Genomic DNA, 24,854 nt, shown 5'->3' with positions numbered 1-24,854 from the left:
AAGAAGATCATCATTTTTGAAGGGAAATTAAATTATGAAACTAAAAATGACAATTTCAGCTTGGTATAATCTGTGACTGCATTTGAATGTAAATGCCTAAATGCGAAACGTCAAAGTCGTCAAAAGTCAAAATAATTTAACAAGTCCAAACAAGTCTATTAATTGCTCAGAGCCTAGGTTTATTGCTCTGAGATTAATTGTAATAAATATAAATAAATTCATCGTACCTATGCCGTATTCATTTTTAGCCTGACTTTAAGTGAAAAAAAGATACAATCTAAGCGTGTCCAAACCGTAATAAAGATGGAATTAGTTTATTCGATGAGAAGAAAGCCTCTTAAATGTGAACCACCTCAATTTGATGGGTAAGATTACGTTTTTACTGTTAAGAAAACATTTTCCTTGCAAATACATAAATAATTCCACTTCTTTCAATGAAATTACGTACATTTCTCAAAGTTTGTATGCAATGCCTGTTAACCAACATGATAACTTCAAAAACGACTACTTATAAGCAAACTGCAATTTCAAAACATTCAGAAATCTAAATAAATGCATATATTTTCAGTACAACAGACCCAGAAGTTGTTCGTCCAATCTGTACCATTTCTACTGCCAATATAATAGCATTTACATCTCTCACGGAGCTATCTGACTCCGACGGAGACACCTGGGGTGGGCATGTGTACGTGTGCGATCTGAACACACCGTGGAACAGCCATAAAGTCACTAGTACTGTGCATCCTGTGAGTATCGTTTATATTGTTATATCTCAAGTCTTTTTATGACACACTGGTTGCTCCGCGCGGTTTCACCCCCGTGGCTCCACTCGTGTTAGTCGTAGCATGATGATACATAGCCTATAACCTTCCTCGATAAATGGGCTATCTCACACTGAAATAATTTTTCAAATCCGACCAGTAGTTACCGAGATTAGCGCTCAAACAAACAAACAAACTCTTCAGCTTTATAATATTAGTATAGATTTGTTTAGCTTAGTTGAATTGACATGTTTTAGGGTTGTCTGCATGTAGCTAATAATACTGCATGTTTTAGAGCTATCATCTTATTCTTTTTACCTGAAATATACCTAGAATGTAATCTATATATCTAGAAATATAAATAAACTTCACTGTTGTACCTTTTTATTCAAACTGTTAACAGTTGAAGTTTCTTTAATAATAAATTACAATCAATATTGTATTTTGTATGTATATGTATTTTGTAAAATTAAATTGTAAAACTGATATGATTAAAAAGAGCAACAATGGAGTTTCTTGCCGGTTCTTCTCCGTAGATACTGCTTTCCAAATCGTGGTAAATGTTAAAAATATGTAATGACGTTTCCAAAGTGATTCTAGAGGAAGTCTAAGGCCGGCCACATACATCAGTTTTCTTGATACGATTTCCTGATCCGTTTTCCGAATCCGGGCCTACGAACGCAATAAATTCATACAAAAGTAATGAATGTCACACACATTCGATAACTTTCCGTACGGTTTTTTCACCGTCCGTTCCTTCCGAATGCAAGCCCATGCATCCGGAATTCCTGACGGAAAAAAACGAAACGGATGCAAAGCCTACATACATTTTGTATGGCCCGCCACACACATTCGAAAATTCCGTACGGAACACTCAGTCAGCGCAGTGCGATCGAGCTGAGCGGACGCGCATGGTAGCCATTGCTGGGGCACCCACAAATACGATTATTGACGATATTGAACATTAAATCATTAGTGTAGAAGGGTACCCATGCGTGTGGGATCTAAATAACGAAGATTATCATAACAGGGATATGAAAGATCTTGCCTGGCAACAAATTTGGAAGGAAATCTACTGAATGGGAGACAATAGATGCAAGTTGCAACACAGAAATTAAACTCATGTTAGTTTCTTTTCTATTTTCTTTTCTATTTATATTTATTGCTATTTGTTATTACAACGTTATTCTTTCAAACTCCACTGAAGCTACTCCAAGACTAATCTCGGTATTCCGAACGGAAAAAAACGCATGTGTGTGGTAGTCATACGGAATTTTTCATGATACGGTTTCCGAATCAGGGAAACTGATGTATGTGGCCGGCCTAATTGAATAAATAAATGTTTGAGTTTGAAAACATGCAAAGAGTAATAATATCATAGAATAAAACATACTAATTAAATAATAATTATAAGTGTTTGATTATTTTCAGGTATCAGCTCTAGAATGGGACTGCGAAGGCAAGCAGCTCCTTGTTGCTACTACAATAGGAGATGTATCAGTTTTCGGTCAGAAGGACCATTTACTTAATGAGTGGACTAGCTTGTATAGCGCAAGTTTTCCTGGTAAGAAAAAAACTGTATAATAATTAAAAATAGAAAAGATCTGATATTATTAATTAGTTATTATTACATATTATTTAGATGTGCTCTTTACTAAATAGATTTGATGTCGGTGCACGGGCTTAATACTAAATGCTTAGTGCATATTTATATAATTACCAAGAACCAAGTACTCTACGTCCCAGCATCAGTATATCAATACTTTATGGGACACCCTGTAAATATTAATTTTTTAGGGTACCTAAAGGTAAAACGGGACCCTATTACTGAGTCTTCGTTGTCTGTCTGTGTTTATGTCTGTCTCCAGGCTGTATCTGATAAACCGTGATAGCTCAAAAGCTGAAATTTTGACAATTAATGATGTATTTCCGTTGCCGCTATAACAACAAATGACTTTCGACACGCGTGACAGAACACGTGACATTCGACATACGCGACAAACGACACGTGACACAAAACGTGCCATTCGACTCACGTGAGACAAAACGTGACATTCGACTCACGTGACAAAACACGACTCACATGACACAAAACGTGACATTCGACTCACGTGACAAAACACGTGATATTCGACGCACGTGACATAAAACGTGAAATTCGACTCACGTGACAAAACACGTGACATTCGACACACGTGACACAACACGTGAGACAACACGTAACATTCAACACACGTGACAAAACACGTAACATTCAACACACGTGTCATTCGACGCACGTGACACAAAACGTGACATTCGACTCACGTGACACAACACGGGACATTCGACACACGTGACATTCGACGCACGTGACAAAACGTGAAATTCGACTCACGTGACATAAAACGTGAAATTCGACTCACGTGACAAAACACGTGACATTCGACACACGTGACACAACACGTAACATTCAACACACGTGACACAACACGTGACATTCGACACTCGTGACATTCGATACACGATTACGTACCAAGTACTTACCATCACGTGTCAAGTACTTACCATCACGTGTCAAGTACTTACCATTACGTGTCAAGTACTTACCATTACGTATCAAGTACTTACCATCACGTGTCAAGTACTTACCATCACGTGTCAAGTACTTACCATTACGTGTCAAGTACTTACCATTACGTGTCAAGTACTTACCATTACGTGTCAAGTACTTACCATAACGTGTCAAGTACTTACCATTACGTGTCAAGTACTTACCATTACGTGTCAAGTACTTACCATTACGTACCAAGTACTTACCATCACGTGTCAAGTCCTTACCATCACGTGTCAAGTACTTACCATCACGTGTCAAGTACTTACCATCACGTGTCAAGTACTTACCATCACGTGTCAAGTACTTACCATCACGTGTCAAGTACTTACCATCACGTGTCAAGTACTTACCATCACGTGTCAAGTACTTACCATCACGTGTCAAGTACTTACCATTACGTACCAAGTATTTACCATTACGTGTCAAGTACTTACCATCACGTGTCAAGTACTTACCATCACGTGTCAAGTACTTACCATCACGTGTCAAGTACTTACCATCACGTGTCAAGTACTTACCATCACGTGTCAAGTACTTACCATTACGTGTCAAGTACTTACCATCACGTGTCAAGTACTTACCATCACGTGTCAAGTACTTACCATCACGTGTCAAGTACTTACCATCACGTGTCAAGTACTTACCATTACGTACCAAGTACTTACCATTACGTACCAAGTATTTACCATTACGTGTCAAGTACTTACCATTACGTACCAAGTACTTATCACTATGTATTATTTTCTTTATAAATCAATTGAATGCCAAACCAAAAATATCAAATCAAAAAATAATTCATCATTCTAAAATTATAATTTTTTCTTGCAGGTGAAAAAATTATAAAAGCAATATTCTTTCACAACGGCCGACGAATTATCGCGCACGACAAGAAACCGGATGCACTGATCAGTGAAAAATTCCAAATGCAACAACAAACACCAACTTTGAAGGGATTCGGGTATGTATTGTTTGTTCTACGGCCTACGCTTCACTACATAGTATAAAACAAAGTCGCTTTCTCTGTCCCTATGTCCCTTTGTATGCTTAAATCTTTAAAACTACGCAACGGATTTTAATGCGTTTTTTTATACATAGAGTGATTCAAGAGGAAGGTTTTAGTATACAATTTATTAGATTTTAGACAAAGCGGGCGAAGCCGCGAGCGGTAAGCTTGTATATAATAATGAAGAAAGATTTTTGGTATCGGTTGAGTGGAGAATGACATGAATAAATTGAAATTCTTGAATGACAGAGCTTTTAAAAATGGTGTATTACAATCCTTCCTACTAATAATATTATAAATGCGAAAGTTTGTGAGGATGTGTGTGTATTCGTTAGTCTTTCACGCAAATGGTACTTAACCGATTACAATGAAATAAGCACACATATAGAAATAACTTGGATTAACACATTGGATAGGTTTTATTTATTTATTTATTTTATCCCGGAAATCCCAGCCAGAAATAACAGTCTTGTTGTTTATAGGTTTAATTTTTTTGGTCCTTTATTTCTGAACTTTCGACTAGGTTGGTAGGTAGAATTTGACAGATGTTTATTTTAAAAAAAATGTATTTATTTTTTATATTTTGTTTTGTCATTATTGTAATCCTGGAAATGCATTAATTTTTTTAAGCTTTTGCATAGCTTCTATCGCGGGCCTTGAGCGCGGGGACCGAAACGAGAAATTCCGTAACGTAAAAACCTCACGCTCCCCACTCCGACGGGCGGAGGTGTGGCTTGAAGGCATAGCATGCAATAGCTTTACCGCGGCAGTCCCCGAGTGCCACACGTATTTTTTAACCGACTTCAAAAAAAGGAGGAGGTTATCAATTCGGCCGGTATGTTTTTTTTATGTATGTACACCGATTACTCCGAGGTTTCTGAACCGATTTACGTGATTATTTTTGTGTTCGATGCGGGATGGTGTCGAATTGGTCCCATAAAAATTTTATTCGGATAGGCCCAGTAGTTTTTATTTTATGAGCATTTTTGTCTGTATTTGTAAATGTTGCGAGTGCAAGTTTGAAGTGGGTTGTTTTTAACGCAGTTATCACTTGTGTTCGTTCAGGGGCGTGGCCGGGGAGGGCGCGTGCGTGCTCACGTGCACGGGGCTGGTGGGCGCGCTGGCGGCGGGGGACGAGCGCGCGCTGGCCGCCAGCGACGCGCTGCGCACGCGCGACCACGTGCCCGCCGCCGCTATGGCGCACAAGAGTGAGTGACAAAATTAATTTTGTAAATGTATCAATCAATATAAAAGCAGTGGTGGCTCAGTGGTGAGACCTCGGACTTCGAATCGATAAGTCCGTGGTTCGAGACCAGGCGAGCGCGCAGGAAATAAATTGATTTTTCAATTTATCTGCGCATGTTGTAACATCACCACTGCTCGAACGGTGAAGGAAAACATCGTGAGGAAACCGACATGTCGAAGAATTAAAAAAGTTCGACGACATGTGTCATCCGCCAACCCGCACTTGGCCAGCGTGGTGGATTATGGCCTGTACCCTCATAGGAGGCCCGTGTCCCAGCAGTGGGAACGTATATGGGCTGATGATGATGAAATGTATCAATATGTAATACTAGGTTTCCGCCCGCGCAGTCAAAGAAAAACGCATAGTTCCCGTTCCCGTGGGATTTCCGGGATTGCGTCATTTTCCCGGGATAAAAAGTAGCCTATGTCCTTTCTCGGGTATCAAAATATCTCCATACCAAATTTCAGGAAAATTGGTTCAATAGTTTAGGCGTGATTGAGTAACAGACAGACAGACAGAGTTACTTTCGCATTTATAATATTAGTATGGATACTATACGATTGCATGCCAGTTCACATGGCGAACACTGTTACGCAAGCAATTAATAAATGAATTTGAATTTGAGCTCGCACACACGCCGCGTGCCCACGTGCACGGGGCTGGGTGAACGCTAATTCATGGTAAAATGTTCCCTTGGAGGCGTGCCACACAATAAAAAACTAACAAATTTTAATGATATTTTACAGTGTTATAACTAATGTATACAAAAAAAGTGTGTGCAAAGCATATGTGTCAAAAGTGAAATTTAATTTTATAAAATCGTCGCCTTCGATGAGGTGACGGTATTGACATGACGCGGCCTTGAAATTACACTCTAAACGCGCCTAAAGCTTCACTTCAAAAATAAAATTAATCTTGCCTATACGAGAAATCGGACGGCAAAGCTAGTATTTTCAAAAGTCGTTTTTTAGTAAATTCTAATACCTCTCCCCTAGATGGCACAATACTAGTAGCAGCATGCAGCTCCCGTGGGGGTAAGCGGGTAGTTCGAGCTGCAGTGGTAACAGCTCGACGAGCAGCTGCAGCTGCTCCGCGTCGAGCGCCGGTAGCGCTTGCGCTTGCGCCGCTGCCGGCCTTGTATCTGCCGCCAGATGTTAGAGAGCCGGGTAAGAACACACACATACTGATACTCACATTGAAAAAAATACAACAAACTACAAGTTGCAATACACCCTTTAACACATATTCACACTATAACAAACAAACATACATGAAATAGCGCGTATGTACACATACATGCAATAGCACCCACAAACACACACGCACAGACAGACTTCAACGCACACAAATACTTCACGTAAATAGAGATGCAATAGTACACACACACAGATGGACAAACACTCTCCTATCACGTTCACACTCACATACACATGCATACGAACACACACACACAAACACATATACAAAAAAACATAATTTACTATATTTATATTTTCAGTATCAATAAGCTGGTGTCTCCGAGACGATATAGACAGTCTGCTGATCGCCGGCAGCACGGTCAGCATGTGGAAGCTGACTGTTCGCAGTTACCCTGTGCACAAGTTGCTGTCTAAAGGTGAGGGTAGTTTGAGATTTGTGGGTAGTTGGATATTTGCGTGGGCAGTTGGAGATTTTATGTTTTTTTTTTTTTGGGAAAGATTGCTTATATGAACATGTAGAAAATAGAATGTGATTATAATACTTAATATCTGAATTCTAATGAGGGTAGTTTGAAATATAGAATTTTAATGAGGGTACTTTTTAAATATTTATTTATTCCTATTGAAGATGCAAACCAATGTACGTAATGACAGTCATAACAGATAATAAATCCACTACTATATACTAAAAAAACCAATAAATTATTTATTTTCATTCTTTTTGACGTAGTATACCTATTTCTCATAAATAATTATTATTAAATAAATAACAGGCCCTCTACAAGGCAGTACGACGCCGGGTGACGTCAGCAAGCCGCCGTCAGATTGCTTCAATTCACTTGTAAGTAAACATCTAATCGACTTTTGTGTATTTTTTGTGACTTCGAATAGTAATTTCACTTTTTTTGTGTCAGAAATTTCATTAGTAGCATTAAATTTAAAAAATTATGAAAAAAAATATTTTCGGTATTTTTTTCAACGCCTCGAGAAATCAGACGTATAAGAAAAATGCGTGAATCATTACACATTTTTTTAATTCCATTCTCTAATCAATTTCTTTTTTGTGTAAAAAAAGTACTTGATATAATATTTTTTTTGGATTTTTTTCGTTTTTTTTTTCAGTCCTGGCAACCCACAGGCGCATGGGCAATAGACTCGGGCGAATTCGGAACATGTATTGCCAGCTCTAAACTACAATTGAATGCTCCACTCGCTGTGATGACAACACCGAGAGCGATCCACCTGTTGGGAGAGTCGCATCATTATGTGAGTAGCCGTTGTTTGTGTGTTTGTTTATTATTATGGCATGAACCGGACAATATAAATCTATACTTTTACTATTTGAATCGTTTCTTTGTTTGTTTATTTGAACACGATAGTCTCAGGAACTATTTGGTCCGATTTGAAATATTCTTTCGTTGTTAGACAGCCCATTTATCGAGGAAGGCTATAGGCTACATAATATACATCATCACGAACGAAACCGCGCAGCGCAGCTAGTATTGTATAATTACTATCTATACACATATTTATATTATTGCAGTTATGTTCCCGTCCCATAGTGACGGGGTCTGAAGTGAGCCCACCCGCTTCCACACCGCCGAAGAAAACTAAATATGGCCCTGGAGTTTTACCGGTATGTAATAACTAATTATATATTTATTGATTTGTAATAATATCATAGTTAATCATTTTTAATTATATCAACATTATGTTAATACTTACTTTTTGTTGATTTAAAACAAACACACACATGCAATTTATAATTGATGCGGGTAGTTGATTAAAAGTGTTTTTCGTGCTTGCAAACCTATCTTTGTCGAGATCGCGTTGTTTCCTTGATTCATTAATTATTGTATAATACTATTTTGTGTTAGGATTGTTTTTCTTTTCAAAATATTTTATATTATAGTATATCGATATTACACACACACAATAATAAATAAAACAACATATAATATTATCAAACATATTATATCGCAGACGTGTCGTGGTCGTACAAATATATGTAACTCTGTATACAGGGTGTCCCAAGAAGTAGTGATATACTGAAACCGGGAGGTAGAGGACCTAGAGGTATTTTCGGAGTTATGACGATTTTTTCAATTTTTCACCTATCGCCGAGTACGATAAGATTTTGTGTGACGTGAATTATTGTGCTAGATGTCTGATTTTATGTGTGTTTAACATCCCAGCTTCAGTTTATCACTACTTTTTGGGACACGCTGTATAACACACCGCACACTTGCGGGTAGTCACAAGTCCCCCCCCACAGAGCGGGTCGCGGTGCGCGCGCGCGTGGAGCGCAGACGTGTCGTGGTCGGCGAGCGCGGCGGTCGTGTGCGACTCGCACTCGCAGCTCCACGTGTACAGGATACAGCCGGATATGCGTGAGTTTTGTGAAAAAAATAATTTTTTGTGAAAAAAATAATTTTTTGTAAAAAAAATTTGGCTTTGTATTTTTGGATTTGAGCACGTTTTACCTTAAAATTTTTATGAGGTGGTCAACGTTGAATTTTTTTTTGAGTTCTTGTTGTGATTGAATTTTTACTTCAAAATATCTGTGCAGAATTATGCGTAATATTTTTTCAACAATTGATTGCGTACTATAAGGATAGTTTTACGATTTGTTTCTCACTCGCAACCTGTTCATCATGTGTACGTTTAGTGTCATTCATTGTTCTTTCGAACAGCAACTTATCTTAACAGATAAAACGATTTATGAAAGTAAACTACCCACAAATTATAAAAATGATGTATTTCTCCTTACAGCGGCTCAGCACCAAATTGCACACTTGGTGACACTACTCGAGTACGCGATGGTCAGTGGATACGATTATCTGGATGTGCTACTGACGCTCAAACCGAATGTGCTAGAAGCTTTATATGAGAGGTAAGTGATATACGTATATATTTGCAGGTAGGCTTTAGGGTAATAGCAGGGTAACAAGAAGTTGTGTGATTTTTGTCATTTTGATGATTTTTAATGAACGACTAAAAAGTAAAAAATAATTTGTTACAAAAATTCGATATTGTAATAATTGTTATTTGTTATTGAAAAATCTAACCCATTTACTACCTATGTGAAGTTGGCAACTAACTGAATAAAAATGAGTGTTTCTCAATTCTATTCGATTGTACTAGGTTCGTACCAGAATGTACCGCTTTTTATTTCGTTTGTACCGATTGATCGATTGATTGATTGATAGATTGTTCGATTTATTGATCGATGGATCGATTCATTCGATTGATTGATTGATTGATTAATTGATTGATCGATTCAATCGATTGATCTATTCAATCGATTGATTGATTGATTGATTGATCGATCGATTGATTGATCGATTATTGATCGATTGATTGATCGATTCAATCGATTGATTGATTGATGGATTGATTGATTAATCGATCGATTGATTGATCGATCGATTGATTGATCGATTCAATCGATTGATTGATTGATCGATTCATTTGATTGATCGATCGATTGATCGATCGATTGATTGATTGATTGATCGATTATTGATCGATTGATTGATCGATCGATTGATTGATCGATTCAATCGATTGATTGATTGATTGATTGATTGATTGATCGACTAAATCGATTGATTAATCGATTGATTGATCGATTATTGATCGATTGATTGATCGATCGATTGATTGATCTATCGATTGATCGATCGATTGATTGATTGATTGATCGATAATTGATCGATTGATTGATCGATTGATTGATTGATCGATTCAATCGATTGATTGATTGATCGATTATTGATCGATTGATTGATTGACGATTAAATCGATTGATTGATCGATTGATTGATCTATCGATTGATTGATCGATTGATTGATCGATCGATTGATTGATCGATTGATTGATCTATCGATTGATTGATCGATTCAATGATTGATTGATCGATTCAATTGATTGAATGATCGATTGATTGATCGATCGATTGATCGATCGATCGATTGATTGATCGATTGATTGATCGATCGATTGATTGATCGATTCAATCGATTGATTGATTGATCGATTCACTTGATTGATCGATTGATTGATTGATTGATCGATTATTGATCGATCGATTGATTGATCGATTCAATCGATTGATTGATTGATTCATTTGATTGATTGATCGATTCATTTGATTGATTGATCGATTGATTGATCGATCGATTATTGATCGATTGATTGATCGATTCAATCGATTGATTGATCTATCGATTGATTGATTGATTTTATCGATTGATTGATCGATTCAATGATTGATTGATCGATTAATCGATTTATTGATTGATTGATCGATTCAATCGATTGATCGATCGATTGATCGATCGATTGATTGATTGATTGATTGATTATTGATCGATTGATTGATCGATCGATTGATTGATCGATTCAATCGATTGATTGATTGATTGATCGATTGATTGATTGATCGATTAAATCGATTGATTGATCGATTATTGATCGATTGATTGATCGATCGATTGATTGATCTATCGATTGATTGATCGATTCAATCGATTGATTGATCGATTCAATCGATTGATTGATTGATCGATTGATTGATCGATCGATTGATCGATCGATCGAATGATTGATCGATTCAATCGATTGATTGATCGATTGATTGATCGATCGATTGATTGATCGATTGATTGATCGATCGATTGATTGATCGATTCAATCGATTGATTGATCGATTCAATGATTGATTGATTAATCGATTTATTGATTGATTGATCGATTCAATCGATTGATCGATCGATTATTGATCGATTTATTGATCGATTCAATCGATTGATTGATCGATTGATTGATCGATCGGTTGATCTATTGATCGATCGATTGATTGATTCAATCGATTGGGCGATTCAATCGATTGATTGGTTGATCGATTGATTGATCGATTCAATCGATTGATTGATTGATTGATCGATCGATTGATTGATCGATTGATTGATCGATCGATTGATTGATCGATTCAATCGATTGATTGATTGATCGATTGATCGATTCAATGATTGATTGATCGATTCAATCGATGGATTGATTGATCGATTCATTTGATTGATTGATCGATCTATTGATTGATTGGTTGATCGATTGATTGATCGATCGATTGATTGGTCGATTGATTGATCGATTCAATCGATTGATTGATTGATCGATTCATTTGATTGATCGATCGATTGATCGATCGATTGATTGATTGATCGATTATTGATCGATTGATTGATCGATCGATTCAATCGATTGATTGATTGATTGATCGATTGATTGATTGATCGATTCAATCGATTGATTGATCGATTCATTTGATTGATCGATTGATTGATCGATCGATTATTGATCGATTGATTGATCGATTCAATCGATTGATTGATTGATTGATCGATCGATTGATTGATTGATTGATCGATTATTGATCGATTGATTGATTGATTGATCGATTGATTGATCGACCGATTGATTGATCGATTCAATCGATTGATTATTGAATAAATTGATTTGAATTGATATATTGAAATAAAGCAATCAATAAATCGATCAATCGTTCCATCAATCAATCAATCAATCAATCGGTACAAATGAAATTATAAGCGGTACATTCTGGTACGAACCTAGTATAATCGAATAGAATTGAGAAACACTCATTTTTATTCAGTTAGTCGAATTTTCTTAGTATCTTCATGTATATTTATATAAACGTGAATATTAGTTTTTTGATACCTATATTTTTTTTCGGTTCTGATAACGGTACAATCCGGTACAAACGAAATGCTTTGAGTTAGCATTTAAAAAAATGCTGTATTTCTAGGTCGGCATTGAACTATATAACTACGACCCTAGGTTTCCCCCCACCTCTTTAGGGTACAAACGAAATAAAAAGCGGTACATTCTGGTACGAACCTAGTACAATCGAATAGAATTGAGAAACACTCATTTTTATTCAGTTAGTTGCCAACTTGACATAGGTCCATTTACATAACACTTAAAATTTTGTCTACATTTTAAGTCACAGTTGTGCAATTTTCTACAACTACCCTCAATAAAAACTAGTTTAAGTTGCCTTTTCTTTAGCTATTGTATTTTGTATTATAATAATGTTTATTTTCAGAATGACAGAGAGCTTCCAAAGGCAACCGCAGCCGTTCCAGCAGTTTTATTATCACACTTGGTTGAAATTAAGAATTGTATTATGCAGGTTTGTAGAAAAATATTACATTTCGGTACTTTACAAATGAATTTCTTCGTGCTCTTTTTTTTTTGGGGGAATGTTGAAACAATAACGAATCATGTTTCAGGTTTCTTATGTGTGTTTATTAAATTTTGATCTGATTTGTATATCCATACTAATATTATAAATGCGAAAGTAACTCTGTCTGTCTGTCTGTTACTCAATCACGCCTTAACTACTGTACCAATTTGCATGAAATTTGGTATAGAGATATTTTGATACCCGAGAAAGGACATAGGATAGGTTTTATCCCGGAAATCCCACGGGAACGGGAACTATGCGGGTTGTTCTTTGACTGCGCGGGCGATGCCGCGGGTGGAAAGCTAGTTTCATATTATGATTGTTTCAGTTATAGAAACTGGATGGATTGTATTAATTTTAATTTAATTATGGTTCAAACTTCAAGTAAATAAAATGCTATGCTTGTCGTTCAATATCGAGCAGTTTTACGTTTTGGTCCTTCGAGCCGGATTAAACATTTTAAAATAATGTAACTAATGTTCACACATTAATAATGTTATTTTCATAAAAGTTTTTTGCGAGCGGGGATACATAGAATAAGATATTTTTTTAGAATTGATGGTATAATAGTGAGTCTTAATAACAGGATACACTATAATGATAGTTAACACTTGTTTATTCACTTAACGATTCAATAGCGCTGTAAGCAAAATCTCACTCATCTTTAATGGCATAAAAATAAAGGTTCTGCTGTCCTCAGCATGATCCCAACTAAATTTTTTAGTATAATTATAATAATTAGTCATGTGATTTGTTTGCGCGTTGAGAGAAGAATTTTAAAGTCACGTCATGGAATAAGGCGGCGATTTTGGTGTCTTTGTATCTTGTCAAGGAAGTTTCACTTCTGACACGTGTGCTCGGCACTCACATTCTTTTTTGTCTGTACTGCATTTGTGTAAGTATTAGTTTTTAATTAGAATTTTGAATTCCAATGTCCCCAGCATGATCCCAACAGCGCAAAGCAGCGCGTCCAACCTAACATCGCTATACATGTGCGCGAGCGCAGCAGCCGCGTGTGCGGGCGCGCTGCGACCCGACGACAAGCCCGAGCCCGCACCGCCTGCCGCCTTGTTGGCACTGCTTGATGATAGCGTGGATCATGATAAGGTTAGTTGAAGGTAGTTGTGAATTTAAAATCCACGTGTACGATTCAACCAATTCAAATTAATTTCTGATGACATAGTACAATCATAAAATTTTGGAAAATACTTCATTAGTGAAACAAATTTTAAAACAGCCTTGGACAAGGTACAAGTTACAACATAGTTATTGGTCGTGAGATTGCTTCGAAATTGGATTGTTATTTTTATAATATACTTTTTTTTATAACAGCTTACAGGGAATAAAGCGTCTTCATAGTTTGATAACGAATTTGATTAATTAAATAATATAATAAACAAAACATTTATGGGGTTCCGCAAGGACCAATCTTGGGTCCTGTTGTTTTTAATGTTTATGAAAATGATACACGATGGTTACAGAATCTCGTAGCGCTTGAAGCGAAAGCGGAAGCGTTCGGCGAAGCGGCCGCTGGAGCGCTGCAGCCGCTGCAAGCGTTGCGTCGTCCTTTACAGAGGGCTTTACATACAGCGCTGACATTGCTTGCGGCGCTCGCTGCGTTGCACAATACTGCTCATCATGGGTAAGTGCTGTAGTGTAGTGCATTGTAGTGTATTGTGCTTCTGTGTATTGTACTGTATTGTATTGTGTTACAGTGTAGTGCACTATAGTGTATTGTACTGTATTGTATTGTGTTACAGTGTAGTGCACTATAGTGTATTGTACTGTATTGTATTGTGTTACAGTGTAGTGCACTATAGTGTATTGTACTGTATGAAATGTATTAATGTATAGTGATGTAGTCTGTTGTATTGTAGTGTTTTAAGCTGTAATGTGCTGCATATAGAGTCTTTTGCTTTATGGTAGTGTTTTTGTCTGCTGCATTCTTTTTGTAACTCCAGTAATAAGTTTTGAGGAAAAGAAATTATTTATTTTTATATTTACACTAATGTTCCCAGCTACGAGCTATACTCGGAAGCGAGTGCAGTACAGCTGCTCCGCAAGCTGGTGGTGGTGTGTCGAGCAGCGGGCGGCTGCTCGGCGCCGGAGCTGAGCCGCCCGCTGGCGAGGCTCGCTGCTCATGCTCTCAAGCCGGACCTGCTGGGTGAGTACAGTACAGCTGCTCCGCAAGCTGGTGGTGGTGTGTCGAGCAGCGGGCGGCTGCTCGGCGCCGGAGCTGAGCCGCCCGCTGGCGAGGCTCGCTGCTCATGCTCTCAAGCCGGACCTGCTGGGTGAGTACAGTACAGCTGCTCCGCAAGCTGGTGGTGGTGTGTCGAGCAGCGGGCGGCTGCTCGGCGCCGGAGCTGAGCCGCCCGCTGGCGAGGCTCGCTGCTCATGCTCTCAAGCCGGACCTGCTGGGTGAGTACAGTACAGCTGCTCCGCAAGCTGGTGGTGGTGTGTCGAGCAGCGGGCGGCTGCTCGGCGCCGGAGCTGAGCCGCCCGCTGGCGAGGCTCGCTGCTCATGCTCTCAAGCCGGACCTGCTGGGTGAGTACAGTACAGCTGCTCCGCAAGCTGGTGGTGGTGTGTCGAGCAGCGGGCGGCTGCTCGGCGCCGGAGCTGAGCCGCCCGCTGGCGAGGCTCGCTGCTCATGCTCTCAAGCCGGACCTGCTGGGTGAGTACAGTACAGCTGCTCCGCAAGCTGGTGGTGGTGTGTCGAGCAGCGGGCGGCTGCTCGGCGCCGGAGCTGAGCCGCCCGCTGGCGAGGCTCGCTGCTCATGCTCTCAAGCCGGACCTGCTGGGTGAGTACAGTACAGCTGCTCCGCAAGCTGGTGGTGGTGTGTCGAGCAGCGGGCGGCTGCTCGGCGCCGGAGCTGAGCCGCCCGCTGGCGAGGCTCGCTGCTCATGCTCTCAAGCCGGACCTGGTGGGTGAGTACAGTACAGCTGCTCCGCAAGCTGGTGGTGGTGTGTCGAGCAGCGGGCGGCTGCTCGGCGCCGGAGCTGAGCCGCCCGCTGGCGAGGCTCGCTGCTCATGCTCTCAAGCCGGACCTGCTGGGTGAGTACAGTACAGCTGCTCCGCAAGCTGGTGGTGGTGTGTCGAGCAGCGGGCGGCTGCTCGGCGCCGGAGCTGAGCCGCCCGCTGGCGAGGCTCGCTGCTCATGCTCTCAAGCCGGACCTGCTGGGTGAGTACAGTACAGCTGCTCCGCAAGCTGGTGGTGGTGTGTCGAGCAGCGGGCGGCTGCTCGGCGCCGGAGCTGAGCCGCCCGCTGGCGAGGCTCGCTGCTCATGCTCTCAAGCCGGACCTGGTGAGTACACTAGTGAAGTAGCTCGACTTTACCCAACATAGGATTGGAATTTTTGAAATCGGTCCAGTCGTTACTGAGATAAATGTATACAAAAAAACTCTTCAAATTTATATCATCACTACATAGTATAAGACAGTCGCTTTCTCTGTCCCTATGTCCCTTTGTATGCTTAAATCTTTAAAACTACGCAACGGATTTTGGTGCGGTTTTTTTTTAATAGATAGAGTGATTCAAGAGGAAGGTTTAAGTATATAATTTATTAGGTTTTATACAAAGCGGACGATAGCCGTGGGCGGTAAGCTAGTAATTGTATTGCACTACCTGCATAAGGTTTCTAATATGTTAAATGTATTAGTATGCAATAAATTATTTGAATTTGAATTTATTGATAAAGACAGAACACGCTCCAGCTTCACACAGGTGCAATTATGCATGTTGTATACTTACAACACTTCCTTTTCAATTGCTTCATCTATGAAAAATCAAAAAATCTACAACGAATTTAAAAACATTTCACAGAGGAATGTCTAACGATTTGCGCGCAAAACACCGCGCGCGTTTGGGACTCGTTAGCGCGCTGCGGTCTCATCGCACCGCATTCGAAACCCATACCTTTTTATGTAAGTTTATTCAAATTATTTACATTTTAATTATAAAATCTGTTTTGACGTGACAACGTCTTATAAATTGGTTTGCCGGGTGACACTTCAAGAAACTGCGTTACGCTCCGCTCACGTTATGCGCTCACAATGAGAGCGAGTGAGAGGCACGCGTCCCTTCCACTCGGGCATGGTTAGCCCGCCTAAGAGCGAGAGAGACAGACATAAAAAGTCGTTGTCACGTAAAATTTTCGCCCGTATACCGACTTTACAGGCAACCAATTTTTTTTTTAAATTGTATTATTGTCTTTTTTTTTTTTGGTTTTCATGGCAAGAAGATGTGATTATATTATTGCCTTTTTAAAATTAAAAATGCAAATGTCAAAGTCATTTGAAATGGTAGACAGTCTGTAGTGATGTGTGATAATCGTAACTTACCGGTTTTTGTTAAAAAAAATATATTATTTTTTGCTGAATTTTTTTATATTTATAACTATTTTTTATTAGTGTTTCACTTTCACACACAAAAATTGTCAATGTATTTTGTTTCAATAATTATTTCAATTTGTAGTTTGAATATGGTGTAGAACCAGAATCTCTGAGATTCACACCAGAGCCTCCGCCGTATGCCGTTTCCGATTTAAGCCCGTCGTTTGACATGGATGCTATACGGTAAGGGATTATATATTTCGTTTTATAAACTTTACAAACTTATAAATTGTTTTGGACTTTTGTTTTTGTTATTTTCACATTATTTTACCCAATTGGCATAGTAACTACTAATAATTAAATTTATTTTGTTATATGTGTGTACCGATTGCCTACTTGTTTGCAAAAGAAAAGTATCAGTGAAACAGATGTACGCATACTGCATCTGCCCCTTATCCCACTAGGGGACACGGGACTTCACTTTTTGGAACGAACTTCCTTATCGCCTGTTGCGAAAGACGGCATTTAGACCAAAATTTGTAACGACACTTTGTAAGCCGTACGCGTGTTTCTCTGTCTCTCTCTCTCTCTCATAGCAACATTGATTTTAGTAACTTCGTACCCTCCAGGTCTCTCAAGTATTTATTTTTATAAATTTATAAAGAATAGAAAAAATTCGATCACGAGGCGGGACTCGAACCTGCATCTTTTCGCGCCATTCCGGGGCGGATGCCTGACCAACTCGGCCACTCGAACTTTTTTTTCTATTCTTCACACTTCACTTCACACAACTTTTTTCTATTCTTTATAAATTTATGTTTATAAAGTACTAGCTTTCCACCCGCAGCTTCGCCCGCGCAGTCAAAGAAAAACCCGCATAGTTCCCGTTCCCGTGGGATTTCCGGGATAAAACCTATCCTATGTCCCGGGGTAAAAAGTAGCCTATATCCTTTCTCGGGTATCAAAATATCTCTATACCAAATTTCTAGCAAATTGGTTCAGTAGTTAAGGTGTGCGAGTAACAGACAGACAGACAGAGTTACTTTCGCATTTATAATATACTAGACTAGATTTCCGCCTGCGGCTTCGCCCCCATTTTCAAAGAAATACCCGCATAGTTCCCGTTCCCGTGGGATTTCCGGGATAAAACCTAGCCTATGTTACTCGTGGATAATGTAGCTTTCGAATGGTGAAAGAATTTTTAAAATCGGTCCAGTAGTTTATGAGCCTATTCATTACAATCAAACAAACAAACAAAGTTTTCCTCTTTATAATATTAGTGTAGATAATATATTGGTAAATTAGTAATTAGTATGGATTTGAATGCCATAAAACCAAAAATATCAATTTCAAGTGTTTATTTGTTAACTATTTAGATATATGTACTTGGGCGGCGGGAACATGTGCGCAAAATGGCGCGCGTGCTCACGGTGCGGTGCGCGAGCGCTGCCCGCGGCGCAGTGCGCCCGACATCCGCTACAGAGAGCGTACGATGGACGCTTCGCGGGGAGCTGCCGGTGAGTACATGTATCAGAAGTGAAACTTCTTTCCCAAGATTCAAAGATACGAAAAAAGACGGTATTGCCGTGTAAAATTTTCTCTTAACGCGCCTGAAGAAGTTTCACTTCAAAAATAATTATCAAAATCGGTTCAACAGTTAACATTCAACGAGTGCGGATTCAAATCCGGCTCGAAGGATCAATGGTAATGAAACGTGTGCTAAATGAAAAATGATAATATATGTAGCCACTTTTTAGTAAATATGTACAAGTAAAAGAATTCATGCATTCAATCAACCGGAAGGAAGTTAGCGCGGAAAGTTTTTTTTTTATTATTATTAATATCTCAAAAAATTGCTCCTTAAATGCTCCATCAGAATCAGTAATTGCTCCACTTCTATAATTATTAGTTTATTTATAATTAATTTTTAAAAAAATCCAAATACTGAAAACTTGATTTCCCTATAGAATGAAAAATATTCACTTTTCATAAAAAAATTTTTTCCTAAAAAATTGCTCCCGATTTGCTCTATCAATTACAAAAAAAATTATTTAATTTTGATAATTTTTACAATAATTAACTGAAAAACTATGTTTGCATAGTAAACTACTGCGCTGTGACGTCATCAATTATTGTCGTTGCGACGCTTAAGGGCCATATTTACATGTATCAGCACTGCAGCGATATGTATAGACCTTAATGTTTATGTTTTCTTATTTATATTATTCACTAGATTTCCGCCCGCGGCTTCGCCCGCGTTTTCATAGGAAAACCCGTATAGTTCCCGTTCCCGTGGGATTACCGGGATAAAACTTATCCTATGTGTTAATCCAAGTTACGGTCTATATGTGTGCTAAATTTCATTGTAATCGGTTCAGTAGTATTTGCGTGAATGAGTAACAAACACACACACATCCTCACAAACTTTCGCATTTATTATATTACTAGCGGTCCGCCCCGGCTTCGCCCGTGGTACATATTTCGCAATAAAAGGTAGCCTATGTTCTTTCTCAGGGTCTAAAAATTGTCTGTGCCAAATTTCATCAAAATCGGTATAGTAGTTTATGCGTGAAAACCATACATACATACATACAAACCTTTCCTCTTTATAATATTAGTATAGAAGTATAGATTAGTAGGATTAAAAGGTAATTAATTATTATCATGTAATTATTTGGTTCTGATCACAGATCACAGAAACTAAAGGGTTCTGATGATAAGAATAATAAGAAATAATTATAATTTTTGTTTTATTGAGTCTTCAAGTTAGGATTGCAGGTTCGAATGATAATAATTTTTGTATACCATCGTACTTAGATTACAAAATAAAGTATCGTATATATTACATATAACATAATATGGAGACATTTCATCATGTCCACAACAATATCAAGGTTAGTAATAAATATTTCTACTATCAATTATCATCAAAGTATTAAATCGGTAATAAGTATTTTTATAATTGAATTTGAATTTCTGTTTACTATAAGAAAAATTAATAGGCACTTTTTATTTTAGGGTGTGAAGGGATTCAGTCAAGGAGTTTTAAATTATTGAAGAGTGGTAATTATTTAGAAGTAGGGTTCGCGAAAAAATTGAGCCCTACTTTTATATAATCACCTGAAAATTTTTCACTAGAGTATAAATAATAAAATATGTGCTAATTATAAAGAATTTTATTTTTGACAAAAGGTTTTACATACAAGACATAACTGCGTTAAAAACAACCGACTTCAAACTTGCACTTGCAACATTTACAAATACAGACAAAAATGCTCATAAAATAAAATACTGGGCATTTCTAGCTAGCAATTCAGGTAAAACTCATGTAAAAAATATATTAGTTCAGAGAGCCTATTATAGCATTAAGGAATATATGGAAGATGAAAATGATATGTCGTGGTCATATCGTAGATTTGATCATTTCATGATATGAGTGGCCATTTCACGAAATGGTCGCATATCGTGAAATGGCCAATTTAGTTTGGCCACATCATGATGTGGTTTGGGCAGATCAATGATAAGAAATCGTTTCACGATATGGCCAATTAACGCACGGTTTTTTCATGAAATGACCAAAATTATTTGATCATATCGTAAAATAGTTACATTAATCGTTGGTAGAGGCGCTGCAAGCTCTGTGTTTATGTGATAAGATGGCGGCCGCTGGCGAAAATTAAATTATTCGCAGTTAAAAACTACATAATTCGTTTAATAACAATATTATGAAGAAAGTCATAGCAAAGAATTTACGACGAAGAGGTACGAGTACTATGGAAAATGTGGATATCTTATATGTATTTAAGAAAAAATGCGACTTAAATAAAATAATTTAAGAATAAGATCTCGCTTTGCTCGCTCGGCTCGTGCGTTGTTTATCAAAGTGTAACCTAACCTAACCTAATTGTTTTCTATTGCAAAAACGATTCGATTCTGGCATTCGCCGGCCGCTGCCGCGGCACAAACTTAAATGACATTAAACAAGTTTTTAGAATATAGTTATTCTGAAATTTTTTAATATTTTATGGACTCTTTATATTATTTTATACGATCTGGCCAAATGTGGATGACCAAATCGTGAAACGTTGACGATTCAACGATCTGATCAAACTATGTTGGCCATTTCACGATATGCGACCATTTCGTGAAATGGCCACTCATATCATGAAATGATCAAATCTACGATATGACCACGACAGATATATTATGAAGTTAGATATAAGTTACAGATTATGTAATATTGACATGATTTTAAAAGACCAACTATTTAATATGATTAATTACCTTAAAATGACATTAATAAGTTTTATGCTGGGAATAATAATATTATTATTTAATACTTAGTACTTACCTTATGTTGCTATTAATTATACTCTAAGAATATCTAGGCGCCATATTTTAATTATTGAGTTTTCATCTAGCAAAATTTCAAGGAACAGATATTATTATGTACCTATTTAAATCATTCTTATTAAGTATAGGTATTTTTATAAACATTTCCCTACCCATCCCTGTTTATTCGTATTATTAAAACTTCAAGTAATTATCAATTAATTTGTGTTTCAGTCGTTTGTTTCATCTTTCGGTGTCAAGTTGCTATAGTTTGCGTTAGCGGGAACTACCTATGCGGGTTTTCCTTTGAAAACGCGGGCGAAGCCGCGGGCGGAAATCTAGTGAATAGTATAAATAAGAAAACATAAACATTAAGGTCTATACATATCACTGCAGTGCTGATACATGTAAATATGGCCCTTATGCGTCGCAACGACAATAATTGATGACGTCACAGCGCAGTAGTTTACTATGCAAACATAGTTTTTCAGTTAACTATTGTAAAAATTATCAAAATTAAATAATTTTTTTTTGTAATTGATAGAGCAAATCGGGAGCAATTTTTTTGGAAAAAATTTTTTTATGAAAAGTGAATATTTTTCATTCTATAGGGAAATCAAGTTTTCAGTATTTGGATTTTTTTAAAAATTAATTATAAATAAACTAATAATTATAGAAGTGGAGCAATTACTGATTCTGATGGAGCATTTAAGGAGCAATTTTTTTGCAAAAAAATTTTTTACGAAAAGTGAATATTTTTCATTCTATAGGGAAATCAAGTTTTCAGTATTTGGATTTTTTTAAAAATTAATTATAAATAAACTAATAATTATAGAAGTGGAGCAATTACTGATTCTGATGGAGCATTTAAGGAGCAAATTTTTTTGCGAAAAAATTTTTTATGAAAAGTGAATATTTTTCATTCTATAGGGAAATCAAGTTTTCAGTATTTGGATTTTTTTTTAAATTAATTATAAATAAACTAATAATTATAGAAGTGGAGCAATTACTGATTCTGATGGAGCATTTAAGGAGCAAATTTTTTGCAAAAAAATTTTTTATGAAAAGTGAATATTTTTCATTCTATAGGGAAATCAAGTTTTCAGTATTTGGATTTTTTTAAAAATTAATTATAAATTAACTAATCATTATAGAAGTGGAGCAATTACTGATTCTGATGGAGCATTTAAGGAGCAAATTTTTTGCAAAAAAATTTTTTATGAAAAGTGAATATTTTTCATTCTATAGGGAAATCAAGTTTTCAGTATTTGGATTTTTTTAAAAATTAATTATAAATTAACTAATCATTATAGAAGTGGAGCAATTACTGATTCTGATGGAGCATTTAAGGAGCAATTTTTTTGCAAAAAAATTTTTTATGAAAAGTGAATATTTTTCATTCTATAGGGAAATCAAGTTTTCAGTATTTGGATTTTTTTAAAAATTAATTATAAATAAACTAATAATTATAGAAGTGGAGCAATTACTGATTCTGATGGAGCATTTAAGGAGCAATTTTTTTGCAAAAAAATTTTTTATGAAAAGTGAATATTTTTCATTCTATAGGGAAATCAAGTTTTCAGTATTTGGATTTTTTAAAAAATTAATTATAAATAAACTAATAATTATAGAAGTGGAGCAATTACTGATTCTGATGGAGCATTTAAGGAGCAATTTTTTTGCAAAAAAAATTTTTATGAAAAGTGAATATTTTTCATTCTATAGGGAAATCAAGTTTTCAGTATTTGGATTTTTTAAAAAATTAATTATAAATAAACTAATAATTATAGAAGTGGAGCAATTACTGATTCTGATGGAGCATTTAAGGAGCAATTTTTTGAGATATTAATAATTAAAAAAAAAAAACTTTCCGCGCTAACTTCCTTCCGGTATTCAATCACTAATTTTTATAAAATAATAACAATTTAATAAATTAACAATAGTTATCCTATATGTCAAAAATATATTCTAATCATACATTTTTTGCTTACAGATGCGGTGGAAAGTGGACATTAATCTCCAATGTGTAGTTTAAGAATAAAATGTATTAGTAAAACAATTATGTAAATATTGCTAATAAAATATTTCATAAAATTTTGTGTTTATTTTCTGTGTACCTATTCCTTGAAATTACTTTCCTTACACATAAGTAACACATTGAAAATACATTATAAGGTTAAAAATGGATACCGTACTAGTATAGTATAATATAATTATATGTGGTTATAGAAAATTTCTACATAAAATCATATTAAATAGGGATAGGGTATGGTTATTATTTATATTTTGTCGAATTCTTCACTATTATGATCAAAAAGTTCGTTTGAATACTTTTTTGAATATAATTTATTTTATTCGGATACAGAACATTCACTTTAGAACAAAAACACAACAGTTTTCAAGTAGATAAGTCTCTCGGGTGGGTTGGTTGGTTCTTTTGGTCTCAGGAATATTTTGATAATCATTAAAATTCTGTATCTGCGGTTAGTTTAAAAATCACGGTCACACAGCACACTATTCAATTATAAAGTTCTGCATAGACGACAAAAAATCTTATTAAAATATTTAAAACTAGATTTCCGCCCACGTTTTCAAATAAAAACCCGCATAGTTCCCGTTCCTGTGTGATTTAGGGGATAAAAAGTAGCTTATTCGGTCTTCAGATACATACGAACCAAATTTTATTGTAATCGGTTCAGTAGTAATGGCGTGAAAGAGTAAGAGAAAGACAAACATCCATCCATCCATACTCACAAACTTTCGCATTTATAATATTAGTAGGATAACATGGTTGAAAAAATCGCATCCTCCGCCTCTAGCAAAAAACATGATACTTAAAAACTATTATTAAAAACGTATTTAATGTGCGTCGTGCGGTGAAGTACAGTTTTCGGTAAATTCAACATTTCATCAATCTATCGCATCAATATACCTACCTATTCAGGTTTCTTTCAAATATTTATAAAAGCGAAAATTCTAAAACTTTGTTGCCCCTTTAGTTAAATACAACAATAACAGTAACGGTGACTTTAACAACGACAAATATATGGATTGCACCTGCATATTTTATAGCATAGCTAAAGTTATCAAAGTCTCAATTGAAATGATATCTGT

At 36.7% G+C, this 24,854-nt stretch overlaps 1 protein-coding gene across 2 annotated transcripts; it reads left to right on the top strand.

The window, feature by feature from the left end:
* The first annotated feature begins 176 nt into the window (after window positions 1–176).
* Window positions 177–23,834, top strand: LOC123703986 (mediator of RNA polymerase II transcription subunit 16). Of its 2 annotated transcripts, XM_045652212.1 has the most exons (20): window positions 177–365; window positions 569–746; window positions 2,193–2,325; window positions 4,186–4,315; window positions 5,426–5,568; window positions 6,602–6,772; window positions 7,105–7,221; window positions 7,579–7,646; window positions 7,928–8,071; window positions 8,349–8,441; window positions 9,081–9,195; window positions 9,578–9,698; window positions 12,937–13,023; window positions 14,019–14,184; window positions 14,559–14,719; window positions 15,096–15,241; window positions 16,900–17,000; window positions 17,551–17,651; window positions 18,785–18,925; window positions 23,734–23,834. In XM_045652212.1, exons 1-20 carry the CDS (start codon window positions 304–306, stop codon window positions 23,768–23,770), a joined length of 2,415 nt encoding a protein of 804 aa, XP_045508168.1. In that variant the 5' UTR covers window positions 177–303; the 3' UTR covers window positions 23,771–23,834. The 2 variants fall into 2 exon arrangements, with proteins under 2 accessions (XP_045508168.1, XP_045508169.1); XM_045652213.1 differs by lacking the exons at window positions 16,900–17,000; window positions 17,551–17,651; window positions 18,785–18,925; window positions 23,734–23,834 and adding an exon at window positions 15,272–15,609 and having other exon boundaries at window positions 15,096–15,144.
* Window positions 23,835–24,854: the final 1,020 nt, after the last annotated feature.

The sequence above is a fragment of the Colias croceus genome, chromosome 28 (genome assembly GCF_905220415.1).
Source record: "Colias croceus chromosome 28, ilColCroc2.1".
Classification (NCBI taxonomy): domain Eukaryota; kingdom Metazoa; phylum Arthropoda; class Insecta; order Lepidoptera; family Pieridae; genus Colias; species Colias croceus.
The sequence above is the reverse complement of the archived record's forward strand: the minus strand, read 5'-3'. Positions and strand labels throughout refer to the sequence as shown.